This window comes from Marmota monax, unplaced genomic scaffold (assembly GCF_021218885.2).
Source record: "Marmota monax isolate L192 unplaced genomic scaffold, Marmota_monax_Labrador192_F-V1.1 WCK01_AAM20220418_F8-fsc00279, whole genome shotgun sequence".
NCBI lineage: Eukaryota > Metazoa > Chordata > Mammalia > Rodentia > Sciuridae > Marmota > Marmota monax.
Genome location: NW_026693587.1, coordinates 1,689,293 through 1,716,768, shown reverse-complemented (window position 1 = coordinate 1,716,768; position 27,476 = coordinate 1,689,293). Strand labels below are relative to the sequence as shown.

At 34.6% G+C, this 27,476-nt stretch overlaps 1 protein-coding gene across 8 annotated transcripts in view; it reads left to right on the top strand.

The window, feature by feature from the left end:
* Positions 1-274: 274 nt before the first annotated feature.
* Mpdz (multiple PDZ domain crumbs cell polarity complex component) overlaps positions 275-27,476 on the top strand; it is a gene marked incomplete at its 5' end in the record, with an annotated part of 83,318 nt that continues 56,116 nt past the window's right edge. For all 8 annotated transcript variants that reach the window (XM_046459354.1, XM_046459353.1, XM_046459352.1 and 5 more), the window contains 6 exon segments: positions 275-391; positions 2,199-2,366; positions 10,563-10,847; positions 11,080-11,203; positions 16,172-16,370; positions 22,469-22,573. In XM_046459354.1, the coding sequence (XP_046315310.1) occupies positions 275-391; positions 2,199-2,366; positions 10,563-10,847; positions 11,080-11,203; positions 16,172-16,370; positions 22,469-22,573 (998 nt within the window).

Genomic DNA, 27,476 nt, shown 5'->3' with positions numbered 1-27,476 from the left:
AAAATGAGAAAAAGAATAGAAATGGATTCTGATCTAACAGATGATGTTCATACCAAAATATTTTAATTTATATTTTCAAATAAAATGTTTAATAGAGATATTTGCTATATTTCATACTTATTCAATGTTGAAGTCATATGTTTATCTTAAAAACTCCCATATTTTCCTTTTCTCCTCACTTACCTTCCTATTTGTCTGCCTTCCTCCATTTTGTCCCCCTTCATTTTTGTCTGTCTTTCTCATGAACTGGTTTTCAAATATCATTCTCCTGCAGCTTTCACCTGAAGAAGGTTATGTTTCTGCTAAGGAGGATTCCTTTCTGTACCCGCCACATTCCTGCGAGGAGCAAGGGCTGGCTGACAAAGCCCTCTTCAGGGCTGACTTGGCTCTGGTTAGTGGCTACAACTTATTAAGTTCTCTTTTCAAATGCTTGTATGTCTTATTTTATCTTATAAAATATTCTGAAAAGTCTCACTATTTTCCTTGTTCAATATTTTATGTGCACTGTGCACATCTTTGACCTAGTGCCATTTGTGGTCTTAATTTTGAAGAAGATAATTGTTTTTGTTAATATTTTGAAATTGCAAGCTCTTGAAACACCTATTTGGAAAGTTTGCAGTATTATAGTCAATACAGTAATCTCACATTTTGATACTTAACACACTAGGGAACTTTGGCCTTGCTCTCTGTGCACAGTATCATTTAGTATGCAGTGAACTGTGTGAGTACTCTGGTATTAAATAGTACTCAGCCACAGCAAAAACAAACAAAACAAATAAATAAATAAAAATAAAAAATTATATGCAATAGGACACAAATATATCATTATCCCTGAAGTATCTTAAGAATAACATTGTTTCTAGAGTTTACATATCTTCCTTAAACTTCAAAGAATCCCAATCACAAAGTATATTAGTTCCAGTTTTATGGAGGCTTAACTAGTCTTTATGATAGAAGTAGGTGTCCTGGATCTTCTCTCTAACCAGTTATATAATCTTGGACTGGTTGTTCATCTTCTTTGGGCTCCAGTGTTTTATCTGTACAGCAATTAAGCAAATTGTAATGATCTCTCTGGGACTATAAGGCATCAGTGATAGGTATACAACTTAGACTGAGGTATTCTTTCCTTAATGTCACTTAAAACAAATGTTTATGCACTGTAATGTATGGCACGAGGCTTAGCTAATACTATCTAGATAGTAAATACTAATTATTTACTATCTAGATTATTGTACATAATGTACATTTGTAATGGCTAAAGCTCCACATGGTGATTTGTTAATGCATTTGAACGTGTATTTAAAATAATTTTTCAGGCCTATGAAATTATATTTCAAGAGGGTCACTTTGAAATGGCCCCAATGTATTTTTAAGAGCTTTTTATAAGAGCACAGCCTACTATATTGTGATAAAGCTTCTAAATTATATTAAACATGTAAGTTGGAATAAAAAATAAATAGAAAAATGGGATTTTGCCATTAAGATAACCAGAAAATGCTGGAAATACAAGAAAAGGGTCAGTTCTTAGGTCTACTATAGAAGATTGTAATAGGATTTTTAGATAATGTGTGATGAAATTTTCTATCTCATTCTATGTGAGCTTTCTAATAGAAGTTCATAACTTAAAGCTTCACTAATCATATCATTATTAGATCCCTTATTTGTTGCTATAATTTTAGCATGACATCTCAGATGTTCTCTGGTTTCTATGACTTGAATGGATTTAAAGTTTAACTAAAGATAATTTAAAATATATGTTTATAGTGAGGTTTACAAATAATAATTGCATGGCTACCTTTTTGAACAGCAGTTTATTTTAGTTGAATAGAAGACATGTCCTCATTCATTTTATTATAAAATGATAAGAGTTTGTCAGGTGAACTGGAAAAAAGTAAACACTTTCCATGACTAATGGAGCTATTTAAACTTAGAATTGATCCAGATCCTTTATTAATTGTTACCTTTGGCTGTTTTATTGAGGAAATGAAGCAGCTGTGGGTTCCAGCACCCTTTGCTACAAGTGAGCAATTTGCTCTTGTGCTGCACTAGGTAAAGTACTATATAGTCAGTTTCTGACATGCTGAAGAGAATGTAGAGCAGGATAGACTGAAGAAAGATGCCACTATGCCTTTGTGTTTCAAGTGGAGACCTCAGTGCTAGAACAAAATTCCCAACTGATGATATTGTTTGATTCCTAGGTGGACACACATGGTGCTGAATTGGTAGATGAATCCACATTTCAGTCTCAGTACTCTCCTGATAATGACAGTGTCTACTCTACCCAAGCCTCTGTTTTATCTCTTCATGGCAGTGCTTGCAGTGATGGTCTGAACTATGGCTCCTCTCTGCCATCATCTCCTCCCAAGGTAGTGAGACAATGTCATTTATTTTTGAGAAAGCTTTGTGAATACCTTTCCAGAGGTCAGGGTTGATGGGGACTTGTGGGAGTAGCATATTAGAAACATTTTGTTTCTTTAGTCATGGATTACCTATCAGATTAAACTACACTTTAATTTAGCTAGTGTTAATTTTATAGCTTTCAGACTATAAAGGGCTATTTAATTCTAGTGTTTCTAAGACAGTGGTAGACATAAATGTTCAAAACTTTTAGGATTTTCATATCATAAAGAAAATTTAATGAAATACATTTATTAGATTGTGTTTTTAGTGGTGTGTATGGTTACTTTTTAGTGGGGGAATCTACTAATTTTATTGAGAGGCTTGGAGATAGGGAGAAAGGACTATAGAATTGCTGAAAAGGATAGATCTCACTGTTGCCAAAATTACTAGCAGTGTCTATTTTGGAAAAATTACAAGATTGACTTTATATTTTTTAATGATTTTAAAACTTTTAGGCAAAGTTGGATAGTAAAATATTTCTTACGTTAATTTAGCATTTGCTGGCTTAAACTAAATGTTACATTTTTATATAAAATAATGCAAACTATATAAAAATCCCAGTGAATGACAAAGTATGTATATATCAGTGTATGTAATTGAAGGGTCTAGTTACTGTTGGACTATCTGTGCCATCTATATTTTAGAAATAAATAATTGGCATAAATGCCCTAGTTCTATTGATTTTCTTGGTTATATACGCTATAATTTTCAGTTAAGTAGCATTTAAAAACCCATTCAATATTGAATGAAAAATGGTGTGTTACAACATTTTCATTTTGTTTTCTTCATTATTAGTGAGATTGAATACTTTTCCATATATTGGCCATTTGGTTGTCACTTTTTATCAATGATCTCTTCAATTATTTTGAATGTTATTATTTTGATTACTTATCTGTTTATTTGTTGAAGTTTTTATTTTATGGAAATTGATGCATAAACAATATATATTTTTATGAGTAGGTGTATACATGTGTGTTGGAAACTTAAAAATGTGTGAGCATGATACTTCCTAACTTCAGGAAAGGAGTTACCTTTGGAGAAAAAGATGAAGCATAGAAATATAGTTGTACTTACAATATATCATTTTAAGAAAAAAGTAATTTAAAAACATATGGAAAAATGTATCTATTTAATCTGGGCAAAGAGTTCATTTATGGATATGTATTGTTTATTTTTCTAGGCTGGAATTATACCATACTTATAAATTGGATTCAGTGGAAAGAGATCTCATATATGAATAAGTTGGAAAGTAGGATTTTCAGTTTCCTCCTTTCCTGATTAACAAGTAATTTTTTTGGCCAGAACATTTTGAAAGCATTTTCTTTTATGTTCAAGGTGCACCTGTTATCCTTTCAAATGACGCTGGGCAATCTCCTTGAATTGGTTTGTAAGGTATAATCTTGAGTGGAGCAGCTGCTCCTCTCCTAGCACACCTGAGACTGTCTGGCTGCCTCCTGTCTGGAATGTGTTCAGCCTTTACTGGCCTCAGGGCTGGAAGCTAGTTCATCTCCTGATGGAATCTCCTAATCCATAGCATAGCACACTTCTTCTTGCCAGTGGGACAGATTGCATTGTTTAATTTAGTAATTGTTACTTAAAGGGATTACACAATCTGCATACTGAGAAGCATACATTTTACAGGGCGAATGCTGGCTGTATGCAGCACAACATATTGGCTTACTGACGTCTGTTTGCCTCCTCTTTTTCTTTTCTTGTTTTTCTCCCTAAGCAGTTTTCTCTTTTGTTGAAGCAAATTTTGGCAAGCTGGCCTAACAAGTGAAATATTTAAACTACAAAACAACAAAGAAGACAATAATGAGGGTGTTCTAAAACACATTGTGAAACTCCTGTGTGCTTTCAGTGTTTTTAGAAAGTAGAACTGTTCTTATATCATGGTAAATCTCTGAAACTCTGGGTTTTTTTTTTTTTTCCTCTATGCCTTTTTTAGTGAAAAAATTTATGTGATTAAGAATTTATATAATGCATTTTTTTCTGGGTTTTTTTTGCACTAAATTTATTTTAAAAAACAAAATGGTGATTTGTCATGCAATTTAGAATTCACTATTTTTCTTTTAAAAAAGTGAGCTTACTTTTTAATAAAATAAAATCATGTAGTATATATGATTGTTTAAATATATATGATCTTATACTGTAATAACCATAAAGTATATATGGATATTTAAGAAAAACAAAGATACCTCCATACTGATTTGAAGGAAGGATAGAGTGTAAGGATCTCAGTCATTCCTCAGATTTTTGTGGTAATCTTGTGATCTTAAATGGTGATTGGAAATAGACACGTTATTTTACCTGTCCTCTCCTTGATGAGAGATCTTTCGACCCTGGTCAGGTATCCTACCAGAAGTTAAAAGAGCTGACCACCAGAGCATGGACTTACCATTCAGAGCAGAGTTGAGGACTGAGCAGCAGCTTAAGCACCTAAGGACCACAGCCATAACTTGTTCCTGTTCACAGAAGCCTTCCATTAGGGGTCGATTCTGTTTTGCCTTTTGAAAGGAATATGTGTTTGCTTCATTGATGAATTATCATGTAAGGATTTACATATACCCATTTCATGGCATTCAAATTCATTAGAGGTAGTTGATTGAAATGTGTTATTTTAAAGGCAACATGGTTGAAGCCATTGGTTTTTTTCCCTTTCTCATTGTTATGGGTTTTGATTTTTTATTAATCTTTCAATTTCCCTTTTCTTGTTACCTCCAAAGTCATGATAAAATGCAAAAATAATTGTTTTCCAAACTTAAATATTCATAGACTTCTTTAAAAGTTTCACATGGTTTCTCAGAAGATGCTTTATTTTTTTCCTATTTTGACTTGAAAATACAACCAACAAAGATTTAATAGCTATATATTGAGTCTCTGTTTGTACTCCTTGTCACATCCCATTCTCTGCCCTGTAATGTACATTCATACTTTCAGTCTCTCAGTACGGACAGGAAAAAACTGATATGGTACACATTCTTCATTCCAGAATATTGGTTTTACCAGTTAGTCCTGTGATTTCTAGTGCAGGTTGAAGTTGGTGTCTGTCAAGATAGAAATCTTTTTTTGAACCTCACACACCAAACACAAATAGTAGATTCCTTTTTAAAAAAAATTCTATATATTACCATAGATCTCCACATAGTGTCATTCTCCAATGCTGAAATTTGTTGCCTTCACATCTTGTTTAGAATGTTAATGCTGTTTCTTAATTATTTTGTTTTTGGAGAAGAGGTTTGAATAAAAAATAAATAAATCACTCTAGTCAAAATAGTAGGAGTAATTATGAAAGTCTTAGTGACAAAATTGCACTCTCAAAGGTATAAAAGATGTTGTCTTTTCCTATAATAGGAAAATAACAAGAATGTATCAAGTAGAGGCATATATTAATACAGGTTTTTAGAAAAGTTCAGTTTAGATACCAAGTTGCATTGGAAAATCATAGAGTTATTTTTGGACATTTTATGGGGGAAGAAATATTTTTCTTTTAGATCCATAAGACTTTTAAAAATAAAACTCTGGTCGTTCAGCAACCAGAAATGTTTCTGAAGTAGGCGTATGTTGTCTACTGTGTTGATTAGCTATTTCTTTTCTGTATGTCTGTGTTAATTCCTTCATGAATAATGCATGGAAATTTCTGCTGCATGATTTTCAGTAAACCTCAGCTCACAAGGGTGGCTTGACCTCTTTTTCTGATGAAAAGCAATTTTGAATTGTTCTCTTTCTTTGAGGCGTGGGTGAGATGATTTACTGAAAATTATTATAATTAATTTAGTAATACTGAAACTAACCACTCCTTTAGTTAGCACATTGTTATTTTTCATGAGAATAAATAAAATAAAGTTGGGTGGATGAGCCAACAGGTTATTGTTCAGATTCTGATTGGAGAATGTTACTTTACTATTATTTGTTCCTGAAGATTCTAAATATATTAATTGCTTGCATGATAGAACTACTCTGTTGATTCTTTTGTGTCAGAAATATTTGAAAATTATAGAGAAATGATAACTTGTATTGAAGAAGAGAAGTATAATAATTTGTATTGGAGCTGTTAAACTAATCAAAGAGAGAGCCATCTCTTATACTATATCTGAAATAAGTTGTAGATGGTTAAAATCTAAAAATAAATTATATAAATACAAGGAAAATACCAGAAAACATTTCATTTACATTGTGTCAAGGAGATATTTATGAAGCTATATATAAAACCTAGAAGCACAAAAATATGGACAAATTTGATTACACAAAGAATTTATCTTTGTAATGACATAAATATTACCTATTAAAAACTTAGGAGACAAGTAACTGGGACAATATTTGTAGTATATATCACAAAGATTTTATATTCAGAAAAGATCAAGAATAAGTGAAAATCTGTTGATTAAAAAGCTGAAGGAAGGACATGAAGAAAATGTTCACAGAAGATGTATAAATGATATGATCTTGCTAATTGTTAGAAGCATGCATAGTAAAACACTGCTGAATATATTTCTGACCGATTGGATTACCAAACTGATCTAGAGTTGGTAAGATGAATAGGTATTCACATATTCTTTTTTGTGGAAGAAAGTGGAAGATAGTTTAGCAATAAATAGCGGTATTTTAAGTGTGCATATGATTTGACCCACTACTCCAGTTCTGTAGTTTATAGGAAACACATTATCACACATGTGTATAAAGTTACATAATATAAATAAATAACTGTAAAAGCTAATAGTTATTGGGTAATTTCTGTTGGGCCTCTACTTTGTGGTAATTAATGGTTGGTTCTAACAGAACAGATAATATGGGTTCTGTTGTTTTCCTTTATTAATAGGCCAGGGAACCAGGGCTGTTTTAGTCAGTTTTTTCACTTCTGTGACCAAAAGACCTGATAAGAATACTTAGAGAATATGTTTATTTGGGGGCTTGTAGTTTTGGAGGTCTTAATCCATAGATGGCTGACTTCGTTCTTTGGGACCTAAGTTGAGGCAGAACATTATGGTGCTAAGAGTGTGGGAGAGGAAAGCAGCTCAGGACATCACAGCAGGAAGAAGAGAGAGAGGGAGAGAGAGAGGAAGGGAGGGAAACAGGGAGGGAGAGAGGGGGGAGGGAAAGAGAGAGAGGGAGGGAGAGAGAGAAAGAGAGGAGGGAGGGAGAGAGAGGGAGAGGGAGGGAGAAATAGAGAGAGGACAGAGGGAGGGGGGGAGGGAGAGATAGAGAGGGAGGGAAGGAGAGAGATCTTCACCAAGACAAAATATAAACTCCAATGGCATGTTCCTAAGGGCCTACATACTCCAGCCACATCTTACTTTCCTGCTGTTACTACCCAGTTAATCCCTGTCAGGGATTGAGGCACTGACTAGGGTAATGTTCTCATAATCCAATCATTTCACCTCTAGAGTTTCTTACATTGTTTCACACATACACTTTTGTCAGACACCTAATATTTCAGCCTCAATAAGGGTTCAGAGTGTTTAACTTTCCAAACTCAGTTAACCAGATGTGGAGCTAGAATTTGAATTCAGGTAGCCTGACTCCAAAGTGTACACTCCAGTGCCTTTCATATTTAGGAATAATTGATAGCCATAAAACACTGGAGTTGACTTTTTCTTTTTTTGAGTGACACGGCCATTTCTTACATTGAGATGTGAATATACTGGGGATAAAAAAGGAACAAGTTAAAAATGCCACTTAATGTATGGTTCTGTTTAAGTTTTAAAAATGTATGTATATATCAACTTGAATGTGTGTGTATCTGTGTATGCGTATGTATGTATTATGCAGATGGATAAAAATATGATCAAACAACTAAGTGATGCCAGCCATTTTCACTGGAGAAGGTAATAGAGTACCGGGTATGAAGGAAGACTTTTGTGTTCATACACAGTGTACGTCTGTAAGGCTTGAATCTTTTTTTTTTTTTTTACCTGCAAATGCCATAATTTTAGTCTCTTTTAATGCTGAGTAATATTCCATTATGTATATGTACCATAAGTTTCTTTATCCATTCATCTATTGATGGGCGTCTAGGTTGCTTCTATAGTTTAGCAATTGTGAATCTCCTAACAGTTTTCTTTTTTATTATTATTATTTTATTTGTTTTAATTAGTTATACATGACTGTAGAATCCATTTATGTACTTTGATATATCATACATAAATGGGATATAATTTCATATTGGTCATATAGTCACATATATACATACAAGAATAATGTCTGTTTCATTCTGTTATCTTTTCTATCCCCCTATCCCCTCTTCTCCCCTCCCATCGCTTCCCTCTACCTAATCTAAGGTAACACCATTTTTCCCTAGTGCCCCTTACCTTATTGTGAATTAGCACCTGCATATTAGACAAAATATTCAGTGTTTGGTTTTGTGGGATTGGCTTATTTCTCTTAACATGATATTTTTCAATTCCAACCATTTATTGGCAAATGCCATAATTTCACTCTTCTTTAAAGCTGAGTAATATTCCATTGAGTGTATTTACCACATTTTCTTTATCCGTTCATTTATTGAGGGACACCTTGGTTCCATAGTCTAGCTATTATGAATTGAGCTGCTGTAAACATTGATAAAGCTGTGTCACTATAGTATGCTGATTTTAAGTCCAAGGAGTGGGATAACTGGGTCAAATAGTGACTCCATTCCCAGTTTTCTGAGGAATCTCCATACTGCTTTCCATAGTGGTTGTACCAGTTTGCAGTCCTACCAGCAGTGTATGAGCATACCTTTTCCCCAACATCCTCGCCAACATTTATTGTTGCCTGTATTCTTGATGATTGCCATTCTGACTGGAGTGAGATGAAATCTTAGAGTAGCTTTGATTCACATTTCTCTAATTACTAGAGATGTTGAACACTTTTTCATATATTTGTTGATCAATTTATTTCTTCTGTGAACTTATTTATTATAATTAGGTATATATGATAGCAGAATGCATTTTGATTCATCATATACAATTGTAGCACAACTTTTCATTTCTCTGGTTGTACATGATAGAACATCACACCATATGTGCAGTTATATATGTACATAGGGTAATGATGTCCATCTCATTCCACCATCTTTCCTGCCCCCATAAAGCTTGAATCTTACATGGTTATGTGCTCATCATATGCTGCTTTTGTACTTTAAAAATATCAATCAAAGAATTGAAGGGAAAACTGATGTGTTTATTCAGCAGCAATTCAGGAAGTAATTGCTTGCCCAAAGCATATAAGTGATACAACATATCTGCTGTAAGTAGATTACGTGTATTTATACAGATCTATAGAATTTGAATTTCAGAGAATTGTAGAAATTGCATAATATACAGCCGAGAGAGAGTCTGTGCTAATAACAGAGCCTAGGTTAAAACCTACATTTTATGACCACTCAGATTAATATTCCTCCTATTAAATCTTGAAGAATATTTATATAAATTTTCCCTATAATAATCCGAGTTTCAAGCCTTTCTTTTCTTCTCCATAAATACCTATAAATTCAAGTCAAAATAATTTTCTCTTGGAGGTTCATGAATCCAAATCAATTAATGTTATAGTTTGCATGCATTCATTTCAATAAGTAGATCTTCACTGGAAATGGACTACACTTTAAATGAGATTAGATTCGAAGCTATTTGCTTCTCTATGTGAAGTCAGAATAATATTATTTTATGGATAGAACATAATATTCTACCTAAATGATCCTAGGTATGGTATGTTGTACAAGGGTAATTCAGAATAGGAAATGTGTGATTTGCAGTAAATTTATTCAAAAGTATTTATGAAAATAAAGGCAGAAAATTATGCTAAGTGAAATATTTGTTAATTCATATCTCTATCTATCTATCTATCTATCTATCTATTTTGTGTGTGTGTGTGTGTGTGTGATACTGGGGATTGAACCTACTGGCAGGCTATTACTAAGCTATATCCCCAGCCCTTTTATTTTGAGTTAGGGTCTTGCTAAATTGCCCATGCTGGCCTTGAACTTGCTATCCTCCTGTCTCAGCCTATTCAGCCCCCCTGATAGCTAGTTAATACAGGTATGTATCATTGCACCAGCATTGTTAACACTCTTTAAGTAATGAATACTTGTGATTTATTTTTCACTAAATAGTTGCTCATTAAGAAGCAATGTTATAAAATAAATTGATTTAATTCTGGTTTTAATATTTTTCTTTCATTTTCAGGATATAACTGAAAATTCTTCTGATCCAGTAATTGATCTGCATATGTCTTTGGAAGAACTATATGCCCAGAATCTCCTCCAAAGACAGGATGAGAATTCATCTTCAGTAGACTTGAGCTTGGGGCCTCCTTCTGGTTTTAACACAAGTGATTATACACCTGCAAATTCTACTGAACAACAATATGAATGTGAAAACACAATATCTTGGACTGAATCTCATTTACCAAGTGAAGTTTTATCAAGAACAGAACTTACTTCTCCTGTGCTGTCTGATTCAACTGGAAAGGTAATATTTTAAAGGTTGTGGTATGTGCATCATAGTGAGGTAGGAGATAGTGGAGAGTTAGAGGTCTGGCTAATCTGTCATTTGGAATGAGGCTCCTCTGACACATGCCCTGAGGCAACCTCTGATCTTGTTTTTCTTGCTGAAAAACATAGAACTAAAGATGTGTAGTGTTGAAATCATGCTCCAAAGTCTAGTTTTCCTTTCCATGTGACTTGCATTTTTTTTTTTTCAGGGCTCTGAGTACTTAATTGAACAGAGCTCCCTGGCCTCCAATGTGGAATGTATCATGCTACAAAATTCATCCAAAGAATCTTTTGAAAGGACTATTACTATAGCAAAAGGCAATTCTAGTCTTGGTAAGTTCCGCATTTACCCATACATCCCTACTCTTCCAACCCCCTTGACAAAGGGAAATATTGAACATGGTAGGTTTCAACATTTTTTGTTGTTGTTGTTGCTGTAAATAAGAAAATATATGTTAGAAAATGTCTTATAATTTTATGTGTTTTCTTTTTATGTACTCATTATTTTTCCTTAAATGGTTAACAGGTTTGTTTATTTCATACTAGCTTAAATCTCTCATTTACTTAATTAATTCAGAGTATTCAAAAGCTTCATTTACATTCAAGTAAAAAATATATGAATTGTTTGTGTATGAAACAGCAAATCAGAAAAGGAATTCTTAGAAAATGAAAAGTCAGCAATTTGGAATTTTAAATTCTTTGGAGAAGGAAATTATTAGTCTCTTTGAGTGTTACCAGTTACACATAAGTCATTTTGTATTTAATTTCTTTCATTCACTGAAATAAAGACTAAAGACAGGCAGGTGTACCACTACCAAAATATAAATGCAAATTATTCAATAATACCTTCCAGGTGGCAGGATTTTTAAGTCCTCTGTTACCCATAAATTGTTTCGGCTAGTTAATGATCACATACCCTCTGAATTGAGCAAAGAAGACTTCCTGTGGAAATAAATCCCAATTACAGTAGCTAAAATTGAGTCTGTACAGAACACATTTGTTCTCTTACTGAGTGAAGCAGTCATGTGACTTAGCCCTGTTCCTGTTGATTCATCTTGATAAACAGAATGATAGATTAGTTGCCATGAATGTCCAAATGTCCAAGACTCCAGTTATTTCATTAAAAACCCTGTTTCTTTTATAAAGTACCAACACTCCTTACATTAGTATCTTATGGCAGGGTCTTGTTTCCTGGTTAAATTTGAGAATTAGCAGAGGAATCTGTAAGTACTTTTTTGGTGAGTGAAATTCCAGTCTCTATCTCCTTGATTTTGTTCTGTTTGGTGATGGTTGAGTACTACTAACAGCAAGTAAATAAAGAATTGTACCACAGATGTTTCTGCTTTGTTGTGCTCCAGGCATATACATACATGTGTGTGTGTGTGTGTGTGTGTGTGTTTATGTGTGTGAGTGTGTGTGTGTGTATATATACATATGTACATGTATGTATGTACACATACATATAGAGAGAGGTAGAGGAAACATTACTAAAACCTGTTTGCTTAGGGTTAGGTATGTGAGATGGCTGGTAAAGTAAACGGAAGCTGAAGGAATGATAGGTGGACAGCATATGTGGAGGGCACAGGACTTCTGTTGTAACCCTCTACTGCAGTGGGAGAAAATAACAGTAGTGTGAGGTGATTGATTTCTGTTTTAAAATTCCAACATAGTTGGTGAATTAGATTGGAAGCATTTAGAGGCTCTTATAAAGAGCCAGAGTTTGAGTACATCTGATTTTACTGTCTTGATTATTTGAAATTAATTACTTACTTTTAGTTTATTCAGTGTTGAATTTTGTTAAAATCTTTTCTTCCTCTATTGAGAAGATTATATGAATTTTCTTGCTTATTCTGTTAATGCATCAAGGTGCATTTTTTTGTGACAAAATATGAATATAACATAAAAATTGATCATTTTAACCATTTTCTGTATTCATGATGTGGCTTTAAGGTCATTCACATTGTTGTATAATTATCACTATCTGTCTTGAGACTGTTTCATCCTCCGTAAGTGAAACTCTGTATCAGTTAAATAGTAACTCCCCTTTTCTTCCTCATCAAATCCCTGCCAACTACCATTCTATTTTCTGACTCTATGAATTTGACTATCTTAGGTACTTCACATAAGGGGAATTTGTGATGTTGTGACTGGCTTACTTCACTTACCATAATGTCTTCAAGGTTCATATTCATGTAGCATGTGTCAGAATGTCTTTCCTTTTTAAGACTAAATTATATTCCATTGTAGGTGTACATGTTTATCCATTCAACTGTTGAAGGATACTTGGGTTGTTTCCACCTTGGTTTTTAAGTTTGCTATAAAATATAGTAGGTTAATTTTGCTCTGGGAAAAAATAGTGAAAGGTAGAAGGATCTTTTCTTTTTTTACTGTGTGCAAATCCATTTAAACCTCAACAGCTCCATTTTGAAATTGAAGTGTAAAAGAGCCCTTTTATTTGTTCTGTGATTGTGTAACACTTGTTTATGTGTGAAATCAGAGATTTATTAGTTCACCACCCAAATTGTACTATCAAAGCATAAGTAACTTTTAGGTGTACTTTTTTGCTTCATTTCCATTATATGATTTAATTTACATACTCACAATATTTATAGAGCTTTAGCCTTGGCAGGTTGACTTCTTGGTATACCCTTAGTGGTTTGTTTTTTTTTAGTTTTTGGGGTCAGGGTTGGGTACCAGTGATTGGACTCGGCTGCACTTGACTGCTGAGCCACATCCTCAACCCTGTTTCTTATTTTTTATATAGAGATAGGGTCTCACTGAGTTTCTTAATGCCTCATTTTTGCTGAGGCTGGCTTTGAACTCGTGATCCTCCAGCTTCAGCTTCCTGGGCTGCTGGGATTACAGGGTGCGCCTCCGCGCTCGGCTCTTCTACTTTTTAGAGTTCAAATTCACCACGTGCCAGGGTGAGATCATTTCTCTTTTATGTCCTTTAACAGGAAATGTTTAATGTTCAGATTTCTACATCACCTAGATAACAATTTAAAGGAATCATGAAAAAAGCCTATTTTAACTATCTGTGTAATATATTAAAATAATGAAATTAAAACATTCAGTTAAGCTTTAAAGTGGGAAGGGGTTGCCTTTACAATGTGAAGTGACAAAAAAATATGATAAATAATCTTTTAGAAAATCTGAACAGAGCTGACTTTGTGCTGGTAGAAGAGTGTGCTATAAGGGGATTTGTCAGTGAGCCCATTTTTTCAGATTCAGTCTCCCTTTGATAGCTATATGAGGTTTGCAATTTTAGTTTTATGGATAATTTTTTTCCCTACTGATGACCAGAAGAAATTATTAGTAAGTAATGGGGCTGGGATATAGCTCAGTTGGTAGAGTGCTTGCCTTACATGCACAAGGCCCTGGGTTTAATCCCCAGCACCCCCCCCCCCCGCAAAAAAAGAAAAAAGAGTGCAGAAGACCCTCTTAATTACACTTGGGCTAGGGAAGTGGCTCAGTTGGTAGAGTACTTGCCTTGCATGCACAGGCTCAGCACTGAAAAAAAAAAAAAAAAGCCTTATAGGTTTCTACAAAAACTTTAATAAATTCATTTATTTTGGTTTCATAAATAACTTGGGTTATACTTTCACTTTGTTAACTTTTGGGTGGGCATTCTATATACAGATATACACACATACACATGCATATAGTGACCTTTAAAATTATCTAATCTTTATAATTTTTGATAGGTCTGTAGTTCATTAGCTAGTTACGTTGTATTAGGGCTTAAGAGGCAAAAACAAAGTTTTTTAGGGGGACAGGGAAGAAAAGGAAGATGATATATTCCCTTCACTGATTAGGTGTGGAATCATGGATTAACCCAGGAATTCCCTAAAAGTACTCACACCCTTCAGAGGTAGAATCAGGACCCAGACCTGTCTTAGTTCTCACAAAACTTATAATGCACTCAGTATAGTACTTGGGTTACCCAAGAGCACGTTGTGATTGCTATTTGTTTCATTTTGAAGATCAATCAAGATTTGTATTTAGCCTTTAGAAAGCAGTGTTCTTTGCTTTGGGATAGAGGTGCACTTAAACATATCCTATGAGTTTTCTTTTTGTTTTTAGTTTTACATCTGTACTTTTGAGTACTTTGTGCCAGATACTTTGAGACATTCTCCACGTGTTTCTAATTTAACACTTTAAAGAAGAAGATGGTACATGCCTGTAATCCCAGTGACCAGAGAAGCCAAGGGAGGAGAATTGCAAGCTTGAGGTCAGCCTCAGGTCTTGGTGATGCATTAAATATAGGGGATGAAAGAGGTGGGAATAAAGAATAAACCAGATATTCTGTTTTGAGTAACGTAGAGTTGTGTGGCAGTACAATTAATCAAAAAAGGGAAGACAGATGGGGAAATAAGAGTAGGAAAAAAATTGGATGTTCAATTTCATACTCACTAAGGTTACATTTCTTGTGAGACATCCAGGGACATGTCAAGAAGGCAATTGAATATCCAAATTGGGAATTCATAGGAATTCAGAGAGAAAATGGGAATAGGTTAGATTTAAGTTCAGTTTAGTCAGCAGAACGCTGTGCATATAGACACTGTGATAGGCACTGGGGATTAAGTTTAGAATAAAAGCTTTAGGAATTCTGTGCTGTGCTTTTTTTGTCTTAAGCAACCTATGTAGTACTTGGCAAATAATAACCATATAGTAAATAGATTGTGAACAAACATATAACCTAAAAATAATGTAGTAGCAATTTCTTAATTTATAAAGTTAATTTTCCATTTGAAGTCCTATCTTTATTCTCTTACATGTGCAAGAAATGAACTAACTGCTCTTGTAAAATTGATTTGATGCTGTTAAGGCATTCTGTTTGAAAAAGCTTTCTATTTAAGGGGGCAAGACATCAGATGACCACCAATACATTCATCCCTCCCATTAATTCCATAATGTAAAAAGATTGCATCTCTAACGTATTACACATTGAGTATTTTTATCAACATACAATTTCACAAACATTTTAATGTGCACTTAAAAATTTTTGCTTAGAAAAACATTTCTTTTGTTTTTTTTAATATTTTTTAAAATTGTCACTGGACCTTTATTTATTAATTTATTTATATGTGGTGCCAAGCGCCGAACCCAGTGCCTCAAACATGCTAGACAAGCGCTCAGCCGCTGAGCCCCAGCCCTTTCTCTTGTTTTTATTGACTAAAAATGTTACTCCTATTTTTATCTATAAATCCATAATGATTATTATATTAAAACACAATCATATTAAAACACATTTGAAAATTGTGTATTTAAATCCATATCTGCACTTCTCAATTTCCATAGGGATGACAGTAAGTGCTAATAAAGATGGCTTGGGGATGATTGTACGAAGCATTATTCACGGAGGTGCCATTAGTCGAGATGGCCGGATTGCCGTTGGGGACTGCATTTTATCCATTAATGAAGAATCTACCATCAGTTTAACCAATGCCCAGGCACGAGCCATGTTGAGAAGACATTCTCTCATTGGGCCTGACATAAAGTAAGTATCAATTGGACACTAGTTTGGCTTGGGAAAGTTTTAGGAATTCCAGTGTATTAGAATATTTTTTTTAGTGTGTATTTCACTTAAATATGTGAAAATTATCACATTCTTAACAAAATCATTTCAGAATTTGACTATCTCTGAATAGTTCTTGTTTATACATATAGTCTCTTTAAGACTACAACTGTTGAAATTTGGAAAACAACATTACTTTGTGTTTTTAATTTTAGTTTTCCAGTGATTTCTGTAATAACCCTAGATGTGAGAAGTAATCTCCCACAGAGTGGGGATATACACTTTTAGATTCTTAGAAAGAAGTGTGAATTGGCCTCAGTATAAAGAATTACATACTGCCTAATTGTCTCTGTGAACCCTAGCATAAAACCAATTCTTTAATAGCCAAGCATGAGAAAGATCATGCAGGACAGTGCCCATCTGACGCATAATTTACCCTTTTATGAACTACTGCATGATCCAAAGGGATTCAACAATATGTTTGGTATGGTCTGATTATATGTCATGGGTTATTTTTTCTGGAAGTGCTTAAAATTTCCCATAACCCCATAATGTTCTAATAGCACATCATATATATGGTTTAGTTTCTGAATCGCTAAATGTTCCTTGAGTCATCATAAAAATCAGTTCATGACTTTATTGTTACACCTCATCAATGTTCCTCTAATATCAATTATTGAATATTTGTGTTTAATATATAAAGGATAAAATCAAAGATCAGGGAAGGATGGTATGCCTTAATGTGAGATAATGATTACTGATATGGGAGACTTTATTTATTAATAATATTTTGCTGATAGCATTCTTTATTATTGCAAAGTGTACACTGATGTAGCTTTGGTAGGAAAGGCTATATTTACAATATGTTTTCCATTCGGCCAGCAATAAAAAGCAGAAAAGTATATACCATTTGCAATGGTTTCTGCTGTCTTATAAAAAGAAGATACTATTTTTGAATATTCACTAATGGGATTTCATATTTTTGCATGCCTATTTTATTTTACAGTTGCACAGATCATGAGAACATGTTACTTTTTCTTAATTATCTTACAATGATAAGAGTAAAAGTGAACATTGTTTAAAAATGTCAGCCCCTCTGTTGTATGAAAATAGAAACTAAGTGCATTTCCTACCTCTTGTGGCCAGTGTTTCTTCCTTTTGCTTAAAAGAAGGGAAGAGAGGGGGAATAGGAATAGGAAGGACAGAAAAATGAATCAGACATAACTTTCCTATGTTCATATATGAATACAGATCCTGTGAAATTTCACATCATGTACAACCACAGAAATGGGATCCTAATTAGAATAAGTTATACTCCATGTAGGTATGTCAACATATACTCTACTGTCATGTATATCTAAAAAGAACAAATAAAAAAAATAATAAATAAATAAAAGATAAAATAAAAAAAATAAAAAGAACAAATAAAAAAGATAAATGATATAGATGCATATGGAGACTATTGCAGGGGTTTTGGTCTACATAGATTGGATGTAGTATAAATACAAATGACCTGTTACTGAGTACTTGATTTATTGCGCTGTTTCTTATGTATTTCCTTTGCATATGGTCTGTGTATGGGCACAGGTTCCCTGCCCACTTTTTGCCCTCTAAGCACCAGAATAAGTATCTGCTGCTAGCCTTACCCCTTTGTTCTAATGTACTACAGACATTAAAAAGTGGCCCCCCAAATATGAATATTGATGAATCAGTTTAACCTAAATCATGCATCTAGCTAGTTCTGAAGAAGTTTTGATATACCTTTTGAAGCTCAAAAATCACCCCTTCCCTCCCTTATTGTTTTGGTTTTTCTTTTCTTTTTCCTTTTCCTTTTCCTTTCCTTCATGTGCGTATTTTCCCTCTCCCCCACCCACTGATCCAGCAGAATTACCCATTGATAGAGACAGCCACTTCATTATTACCTCGAAGGATATCTAGAGAGCTAGTTTTCTAATTAATTGCATTCAGATCTCAGCAGTCAAAATGTACTATGAAGTTCTATATTGAAGGAAGGAAAGAAAGATGGAAGGAAGGGAGGGAGGTAGGAAGGAAAATACTATCGCCTTCCCTCCTCTGGGAGTCATTCTCTCACCTGCACACTTATACGTACATACATTACACACCGATACATACACATACATACGCAGAAGCACAAAACATTCATTTCTTCTCAAGTGTCCCACTAATGCTGTGATTCAGGTGGTATAGCTTGATTTATTGAGTAAATGATAAAAGGAATATAAAGTCATCCTTGCATGATCTTTTTTCAGGAAAAAAAAATGTTAGATGATGAAACAAAATAGCCATTTAGATTGATCAGGGCTAAGCAGCATGGTCCCTGCATTTTGCATAAAGTGTTTTTGGCCCCATCCCTTTCTATCTCTTGCCCTTCAAGAAGTAAAAAGTTTACAATTACCTTGAATCTTGTGTGAATAATCCTCCCAAAAGGAAAGTCTAGTGGTTTCATTATTGTGCATGGAAGCATAGCACTGCCTCTGGCCAATCAAGCTTTGTACTCAGTGCCTGGATTTATGCTCCATGCACATCACTTTCTCTTTATTTATTTTTATAAATTTAGCTTAATCTGGGCTGGTGGTGGGGAGGTGTATTATAACAAAAAGCCTGGTTCAGTTACATAACTGATTGGTTATAGGGAAAGCATTGCTCATGCAGACAATGTACTGGATTTCTTTTTTGCCATTTACCATAGATAGCTAGGAACTTTGTGTGTGTGCATTCATGTATGCCTGGATAGATAATTTGAGTTTCAAGAGTTCAAGAACAGCCAGTTTAAGTTCCAGGTTTCATTATTTTCTATGAAAAACCAGATGTGAAGTCTCACCAGAATGCATTCTATTTCACTTCTCACTCCACCTTGCCAGGAGCTCTTATATTTCTGTAATAATAGCCAGGGTTTTGTGCTTAGCAGCAGCTGCTTGTAACATCTGCCAGATAATTACCAAGCTGAATCAGAATTCACCTGCCTTAACCTAAAGTGTGGGATGAATTCCTGATCAAGGAATAAAAGATTGATTGCAGTTACATTTTTCCATGCTTGTTAATAATCACTGCTATAGACACTAGTAAAGAGCAGATGCTTTTCTGGGGGAGGTGTAGATGAGAGGGAGGTGGAAAGGGAAAAGGAAAAAAAACAACCAGGAGCACCCATTTTTAACTACATATGTATGCATCTCACATTCAGCACAAGACATTGACATTTGTTAACACCATTGTAAAAAGATGCCACGGCGTATGCTTCACATTCTAGATTTTCTGCAGCACCTGCTGACGATCGAGCCCCCTTTTATGTGTGAGTATTGGTGATTCAAAAGCTCATTATGGCCGTGTGTTACAACTTGTCTGTGAAAAACATTTCGTGCTTTTGTAACTGTCCCAATGTAGTGATAGATCCAGATATAGATTCACTGTATACATTTTGGGTTTTTTCTTTCATGTATATAAGAACATAAATTCCAACAGAGCTATGAAATTGTTACATTTCACAGTGCAATGATGACTGGGAACTCATTTGAAAATCATTTTTTCCAACTACTAAGCTTTCAACCTCCTTTGTAAGAGAATAATCCTGTCTGCACGTGCAGGCACAGTCTCTGGATTAATAGCTATATCATATTTCAGCATCACTAATGGTATTCTTTTTTCTTCTACTCCATGTGTAATCAAAAGTTAGTTTACATTGAAGAATTTTAATATAACTCTCAGATAATCTGTTTTCAGTGTTTATGCAGTTTGTAATTCGGTTTCAGTGTTCTTTGTTGGTGATGTGATGTTTTTGTGTGGTCGTGTAACCAGGCATGTGTTGGGATTGCTCTGTGCACTGTTGCATTGTGGGATGCTTATTCTCCTGGCTTCACTGTTTATATTGGGCTAAATATTTGTGAAAACTGCTGCCTTTGCTCTTTCTCACTGCTACTCAAACTATAAAACTCCCCCTACTCCCTCCCCTTTGTTAAAAAAAAAAGCTTTAAACAAATATAGAGAAAAACTCACTTGAGCATTGAGTTATGAACATCTTTACCTTCTCAAACCAGTTAAAAATCTGAATGCTTTGAGCTTATTATTACTATTGGTTTTGCATCCTGCATTTGCCCCCTCACCTTTTCCTGGCTTTAACTTAAGATTTTAGGCTTTATTTATATTAGTTTTCCCAAATCTTCAGAAGTTATACAGTTTTTTGAAATAGCCTTTTCATATTTTAGGTTTTGTGTTTATCTTTATTGGGCTTTGTATAAAATGCAGTCTCCTGATGCAATGTATCACACATTTTTGACTCATTAGTTTTGAAGGGATAATGGCAACTTTACTATTCAATATTTTTTGTAGTACCTTAGAGAAGGTGTTTTTATTGATGAATAAATCAAGTATGGCCAGAATTTGAGTGAAGCTTACTCACTCTACCTAGTGCTTTCAGATTTAGTTTTTGATCCTTAAGGTAAAAGAAGAAATTACTAAGAAATTCCTAAAAGTCCGTGTGTTCTGCTGGAGTTGTGGATGTGATAAGCAGAGCGTGTGTCCTGCTGGAGCACTGTCTTACATCTGTATAGTACTTCTTAGCTTATACTGCCCTCTTTATTTTGTGGTTGAGGGTATGTATGGTTAAGCTATGGTGATTTACCTCTCAACATGCTCCTAATGACAGACAGAACCCAAACCCAAGTGACCCCACACTTTGGAGAAGTGAAAGAGTGAATGTTTTCTGTGGAATCATCAATATAGCTGATATTATGCATCCTTCTCACTGCAGAAATTATGCTAATTTTGAAATTTTTATTTTATTATAAAATAAATGCAGTCTGTGTGGCCTTGCTCTCTGGTGCTGAGATTTTTCTGAACTTATTCTCCTAATGAATAAATTATGCATGGATTTCTATTTGGGGCATGTTTTATACATATTTCTTTCTTAGTTGCACAAGATAATCATACTAACTTCAGGTACAGTATTTCTCTGACCTTACTTTTTATTATTGTGAGGATATTGAACAGACTACTCAAAAATCGTATCAACTTTGAAAATAGGCTTGTAGGAAAGCATTACACTTAAACTTTCAAATACCAGTTTCTAAATAGAATGGCTATGCTCAGAATCTAGCACAGTGCCTTCTACATTATAGGCATTAAGTGAGTGCTTGGTGAATTAACAAATAGTCTTTCTCTTATAAACAGTAGACTTTCCTTTGAAATAAAAGTGAACTAATGAGAAATTACTATAAATTAGATCTTTCCTTAAGTGGTTCAGTAACTTCATACTTCTGAATTGAAAATTCATCACATAACAGAGCTAACATAATTATTGGTAATGCTTGTTAAATGTCCATAATGAATTATTATGAAAAAATATAAACTGAATTGAGATATTTAGTGTTTTAATAGCATACACCTAATTTGTTTCTGCTAGGGAACCCAAATATCTTTGGACACAAATGAATGGTAGTATTGACAGTTACTATTATTTTATTTTGTGATGCTGGGGATTGAATCCAGGGATTTGTGCACTAGGCAAGTGCTTTTCCACTGAGGTACATCCCCATCCCTCTAAGGATTTATGCATCTTCCTAATTTAAAAAAAAGATGCTGTTAGCTTTCTCATTTGGAAATGTAAATAATGCCACTTTCCTTCTCATATGATTATTAGTAAACATATAGTTTATTATGCATTTAAAATTTTAATTTTGGTTATTTTGCCTATAGAATACTTTTGGCCTTTTGAAGTTGAATGATTTGCTGAGTGTGCTAAGTAAAGCAGGAGTGAGGGGACAATATAATTTTTTCCTACACTTTAAAAGCTTTTCCTAAAGGGTAAAACTTTGCTTCTCTTTGTTTTCATGGACTTTGTTTTTTTTGGGGGGGGGCGGGGGCATACTGGGGATTGAACAACTGAGCCACATCCCCAGCTCTATTTTTGTATTTTATTTAGAGACAGGGTCTCACTGAGTTGTTTAGTGCCTCACTTTTGCTGAGACTGGCTTTGAACTCGCTATCCTCCTGCCTCAGCCTCCTAACCCGCTGAGATAACAGGCATACACCACTGCACCCAGCTCATGGACTTTGTTTTGTTTCAGAATTACTTATGTGCCTGCAGAACATTTGGAGGAGTTCAGAATAAGTTTGGGACAACAATCTGGAGGAATAATGGCACTGGATATTTTTTCTTCATACACTGGCAGGTAAATGAAGCATTAAATCTACTGCAGTAAATGAACTATACAGCAAACTATAAAGAAGAATTTTGAATCCTGAGTCAGAGATTAAGAACAAAGTAAAAGTTTGAGTTCTTTTCCTTCTTTCAAGATTTTTAAACATTTTCTCCACTTTTCCCTCAACTGCTTAAGTAATTATTGTATAGTGTGGAAAATTTGGGAAATATATGAATATTCAAATCAAGAAATTAAAATAATCTTCAATTCTTCCACCTAGTGTAGCACTTTGAAGTTTTGGTAATTCACACCAGGTTTTTGGTAATTCAGGTTTTGGTAATTCACACCAGGTTTTAATATTATTTCATTAGTTCCTTAAAACACAATTTTTATGGTTTGTATATATTTTTTATCCATGATATTATCAAACATCTTCAGAATTTTATTTATTCCTTCATTAAAATATATAGATAGATGTAGATTTAGAAACATTTTTGATAGATACATTTTTACTCTGGAGAATGTTAAGCCTAATGTGAGGTATATATGCATGTTATAGCTTGACACAGAATGTTTAGCTTTTTTATAGGCTCTTGATGTTCTGTATATTAAGAAATGGTAAGTGTTATTCCTTTAGGAAAGACAGCAACCTGGGCTTAATGCTTCTGCTAAGTTCAGAGCAAGGGGAAAAAAATCATATCAAATTTCTTTCCCCTGAAGAATGTGCCTTTTCTTAAATCTCAGTTGTGGACTTTAAAAAAAAATTACACAGGTAACTAACTGAATGCCAAATTCCTCTTTAAGCATGCTGTAAAACAGAAGGAGCCTCAAAAGCATTCTGGGGTCTTCTCAGAAGAGTTCTGTCATGCCTGAGAGGATGTCAGAACATCCCAGAACAGTCTGGGGTCCATCAACACTGCAGGAATCATGATATAGTATAATCACTTCCTCTGCAAGTTACATAAGACCAAAAGTTACATAGTGTACCAAAAGTGTTAGGGAAGGGAAAGGCATGCTATGTGTTTAATAAGAGGAAGGAATGTTGTAGTCCTTGGTGTCTTGTGAATTTTATGGAAAAGGAGCATGCACTCCACCCTATACAAATCTCCGCTACACTGCACTGTCGTATTTTTATCTCTGGGTTAGTGGCATGAATTGATTATAGTTTCCTAGTGCATCCAGCCAAAATGGGAATGGCCATCATTGAGATGCCCTTCTTTAGTGTTTCCAGTGGCATAATTAAAGAATATACCAGGTAATATCTTAGTACTGTTAAGTTCTAGACCTTCAAAATATCAAAAGGTATTAGAAAGTAAGAGCTATTTTTAGTATTACGCTTCCCTCAGCATAGAAAGAAGAACCTTGATGGTCTATGCTGTGACCAGCTGCTTGCTGCTTACTATTGATGTCAGATTGCTTAAAATAAAACAAAATTACCTTCATTTTATAGGGGAGGAATCTGCAGTAGAGAGAGATTAAATAACTTACACAAACTGCACAGCTAATAAGTGTCAGAGTCAAGCTTGGAATATAAGCATTGAGACTCTGTTTTTAACCATTTATTCCAAAAAAAAAAAAAAGAATCATAGTTGTCCATAAAAAAATGTGCCACATAAAAACAAAAGGCAGCATCGCCTTTTGTTTTCCACAAAACTCAGGTTTTATGGAAAGATGGCCTCAGTTGAGATCAGATTGCTGCATTTCTATGTGACTTTGTCCCGGTTACTTCACCTGGCACTCGTGTGGGTATAAAGAGAGTTAGTGTGGATAATTGATAGAAATTTCTTTGGTTCTCAACAGTGTAACATAGGGTAGAAAAAAATCTAATTCATTTTTGGCTGAGTGAGCCCAGAAAGAAGAAAATTAGTGCATTTTGCTCTAAGGAACCCTTAACGCTTGAGTTGCTGAAGCCACACTCTTAAGATGGATAAAGAATAATCAACACATTCAGAGGAGCATATCTGGATTAGTGAAAGGATTCAAGATTACAGAAAGATTTGAAGAGACTGAGTTTTGTGTTTCAGAGCCTTCAGGATTAGTCTTCTCATAGCTGAAAAGTCAGGACCCAAGAGTATTTTTGAGTAGCTCCCCCTGCTGAGACTTCAGGCCTAAGAATCTGTCCACCACCTCATGACTGTCACTGTATATTTTAGGGACTCTTCCCAAGTTCTCATTCTATTTGTCTTCAAAACCTACCTATAACATCATATTCTCTCCAGTTCTAATTCCAGAGGGTTAGGTCTCTTTTTCACCTCTCTGCCTTGCATCTTCTGTGTTTCTCAGGCGGCTCCTTGACACAAGTTCGGAATTCCTTTCTTGGAATTTTTGCCAGCTCTTCTGCCCTAATGTCAGGTTTGGACTCTAGGAAGCCTAGCCATACTCAGAACCTTATTCTTCAGTATAATAGAGGGGAATTAAAACATGAAACCAATAAGTAGGACCAATAGCAGGTAGATTTCCTTAAAGCATATATGGAGGTTGGATTCAATGACTTCTGATTATATAATTTGGAAACTTCAGTATTACTATATTGGAGAATGGCTATAGTTTAAACATACCTTTTTTTCTTTTAGATTTTTCAGTTCCTATAGAAAAAAACAATTTAAAATGTTTTTTAAATCAGAATTGTTGTAGCCTTCTATGCTTTAAAGGGAAGATGTGGATATGTTCTTTAGAAATCCAGTTTTTAGCAATTGTGAATTGTGCTGCTATGAACATTGATGCAGCAGTATCCCTGTAGTACGCTCTTTTAAGATCTTCAGGGAATAGTCCAAGAAGGGCAATAGCTGGGTCAAATGGTGGTTCCATTCCCAGCTTTCCCAGGAACCTCCATACTGCTTTCCAAATTGGCCACAACAGTTTGCAGTCCCACCAGCAATGTACAAGAGTTCCCTTTTCCCCACATCCTCGCCAGCACTTGTTGTTGTTTGACTTCATAATGGCTGCCAATCTTACTGGAATGAGATGGTGTCTTAGGGTGGTTTTGATTTGCATTTCTCTGACAGCTAGAGATGGTGAGCATTTTTTCATGTACTTGTTGATTGATTGTATGTCCTCCTCTGAGAAGTGTCTGTTCAGGTCTTTGGCCCATTTGTTGATTGGGTTATTTGTTTTCTTATTGTTTAATTTTTTGAGTTCTTTGTATACTCTGGATATTAGGGCTCTATCTGAAGTGTGAGGAGTGAAAATTTGTTCCCATGATGTAGGCTCCCTATTTACCTCTCTTATTGTTTCTCTTGCTGAGAAAAAACTTTTCAGTTAAGTAAGTCCTATTTGTTGATTCTTGTTATTAACTTTTGTGCTATGGGTGTCCTATTAAGGAATTTGGAGGCCGACCCCACAATATGTAGATCGGAGCCAACTTTTTCTTCTATCAGACGCAGAGTCTCTGATTTGATATCTAGCTCCTTGATCCACTTTGAGTTAACTTTTGTGCATGGCAAGAGGAGGGGATTCAGTTTCATTTTGTTGCATATGGATTTCCAGTTGGGAAAACTATCAGTTGAAGATGCTATCCTTCCTCCATTGCATGCTTTTAGCTCCTTTATCAAATATAAGATAGTTGTAGCTTTGTGGATTAGTCTCTGTGTCCTCTATTCTGTACCATTGGTCCACCCGCCTGTTTTGGTACCAGTACCATGCTGTTTTTGTTACTATTGCTCTGTAATATAGTTTTAAATCTGGTATCGCTATACCGCCTGATTCACACTTCCTGCTTAGAATTGCTTTTGCTATTCTGGGTCTTTTATTTTTCCAGAATGGATAAAAAAAAGTGGCATTTATACACCATGGAGTATTACGCAGCACTAAAAAATGACAAAATCATGGAATTTGCAGGGAAATGGATGGCACTAGACCAGATTATGCTTAGTGAAGCTAGCCAATCCCTAAAAAACAAATACCAAATGTCTTCTTTGATATAATGAGAGCAACTAAGAACAGAGCAGGGAGGAAGAGCAGGAAGAAATGATTAACATTAAACAGATACATGATTTGGGAGGGAAAGGGAGAGAAAAGGGAAATTGCATGGTAATGGAGGGAGACCCTCATTGTTATACAAAATTACATATAAGAGGTTGTGAGGGGAATGGGAAAATAAACAAGGAGAGAAATGAATTACAGTAGATAGGGTAGAAAGAGAAGAGGGGAGGGGAGGGGGGATAGTAGAGGATAGGAAAGGTAGCAGAATACAACAGTTACTAATAGGGCATTATGTAAAAATGTGGATGTGTAACTGATGTGATTCTGCAATCTGTATTTGGGGTAAAATTGGGAGTTCATAACCAACTTGAATCTAATGTATGAAATATGATATGTCAAGAGCTTTGTAATGTTTTGAACAACCAATAAATAAATAAATAAATAAATAAATAAGAAATCCAATTTTTACTAATAGCTTAAAAACCTGCCATAATCAATTTAACATTTTCGATTGCCTGTACATTGTCATTTGTTGATACAAAGTGTACCTTTGGGAAAACAAATAGTTCTTGATATAATTATTGTGTAGTTTTATTTATATACAGATGTTTTGTTATATGCTTGGCATTTGTCAAAATCAATTTCTACAAAAATTGAAAAATGATCTGGAATAGGCATGTTATAAACAACTTTCTACTCAGATATTCTATGTCAGGGACCCCTGGATGGGCAGATACTGGACCAGAAGCATTTTCCATCTTTCCTCACAAGATGTTTCAGTGTGGTCCATTTTTAGGAAGAAATACTAAACTATAGAGGTTCTTGATAAATTCTTTCAGGATAGGGAGCAAGATTGCACATGCTTATAACCAACTTGGTGCCTCTTGCTTTTTTGCACATGATAGAAATTTAGGAGTATTTGTGGAATAGTTGTATAAAATTCCACTATTTATTTCCTTCTTTATCAGCCAAGAAACAAACTAGACAAGGTTCTTAGGATTCAGCTATTATC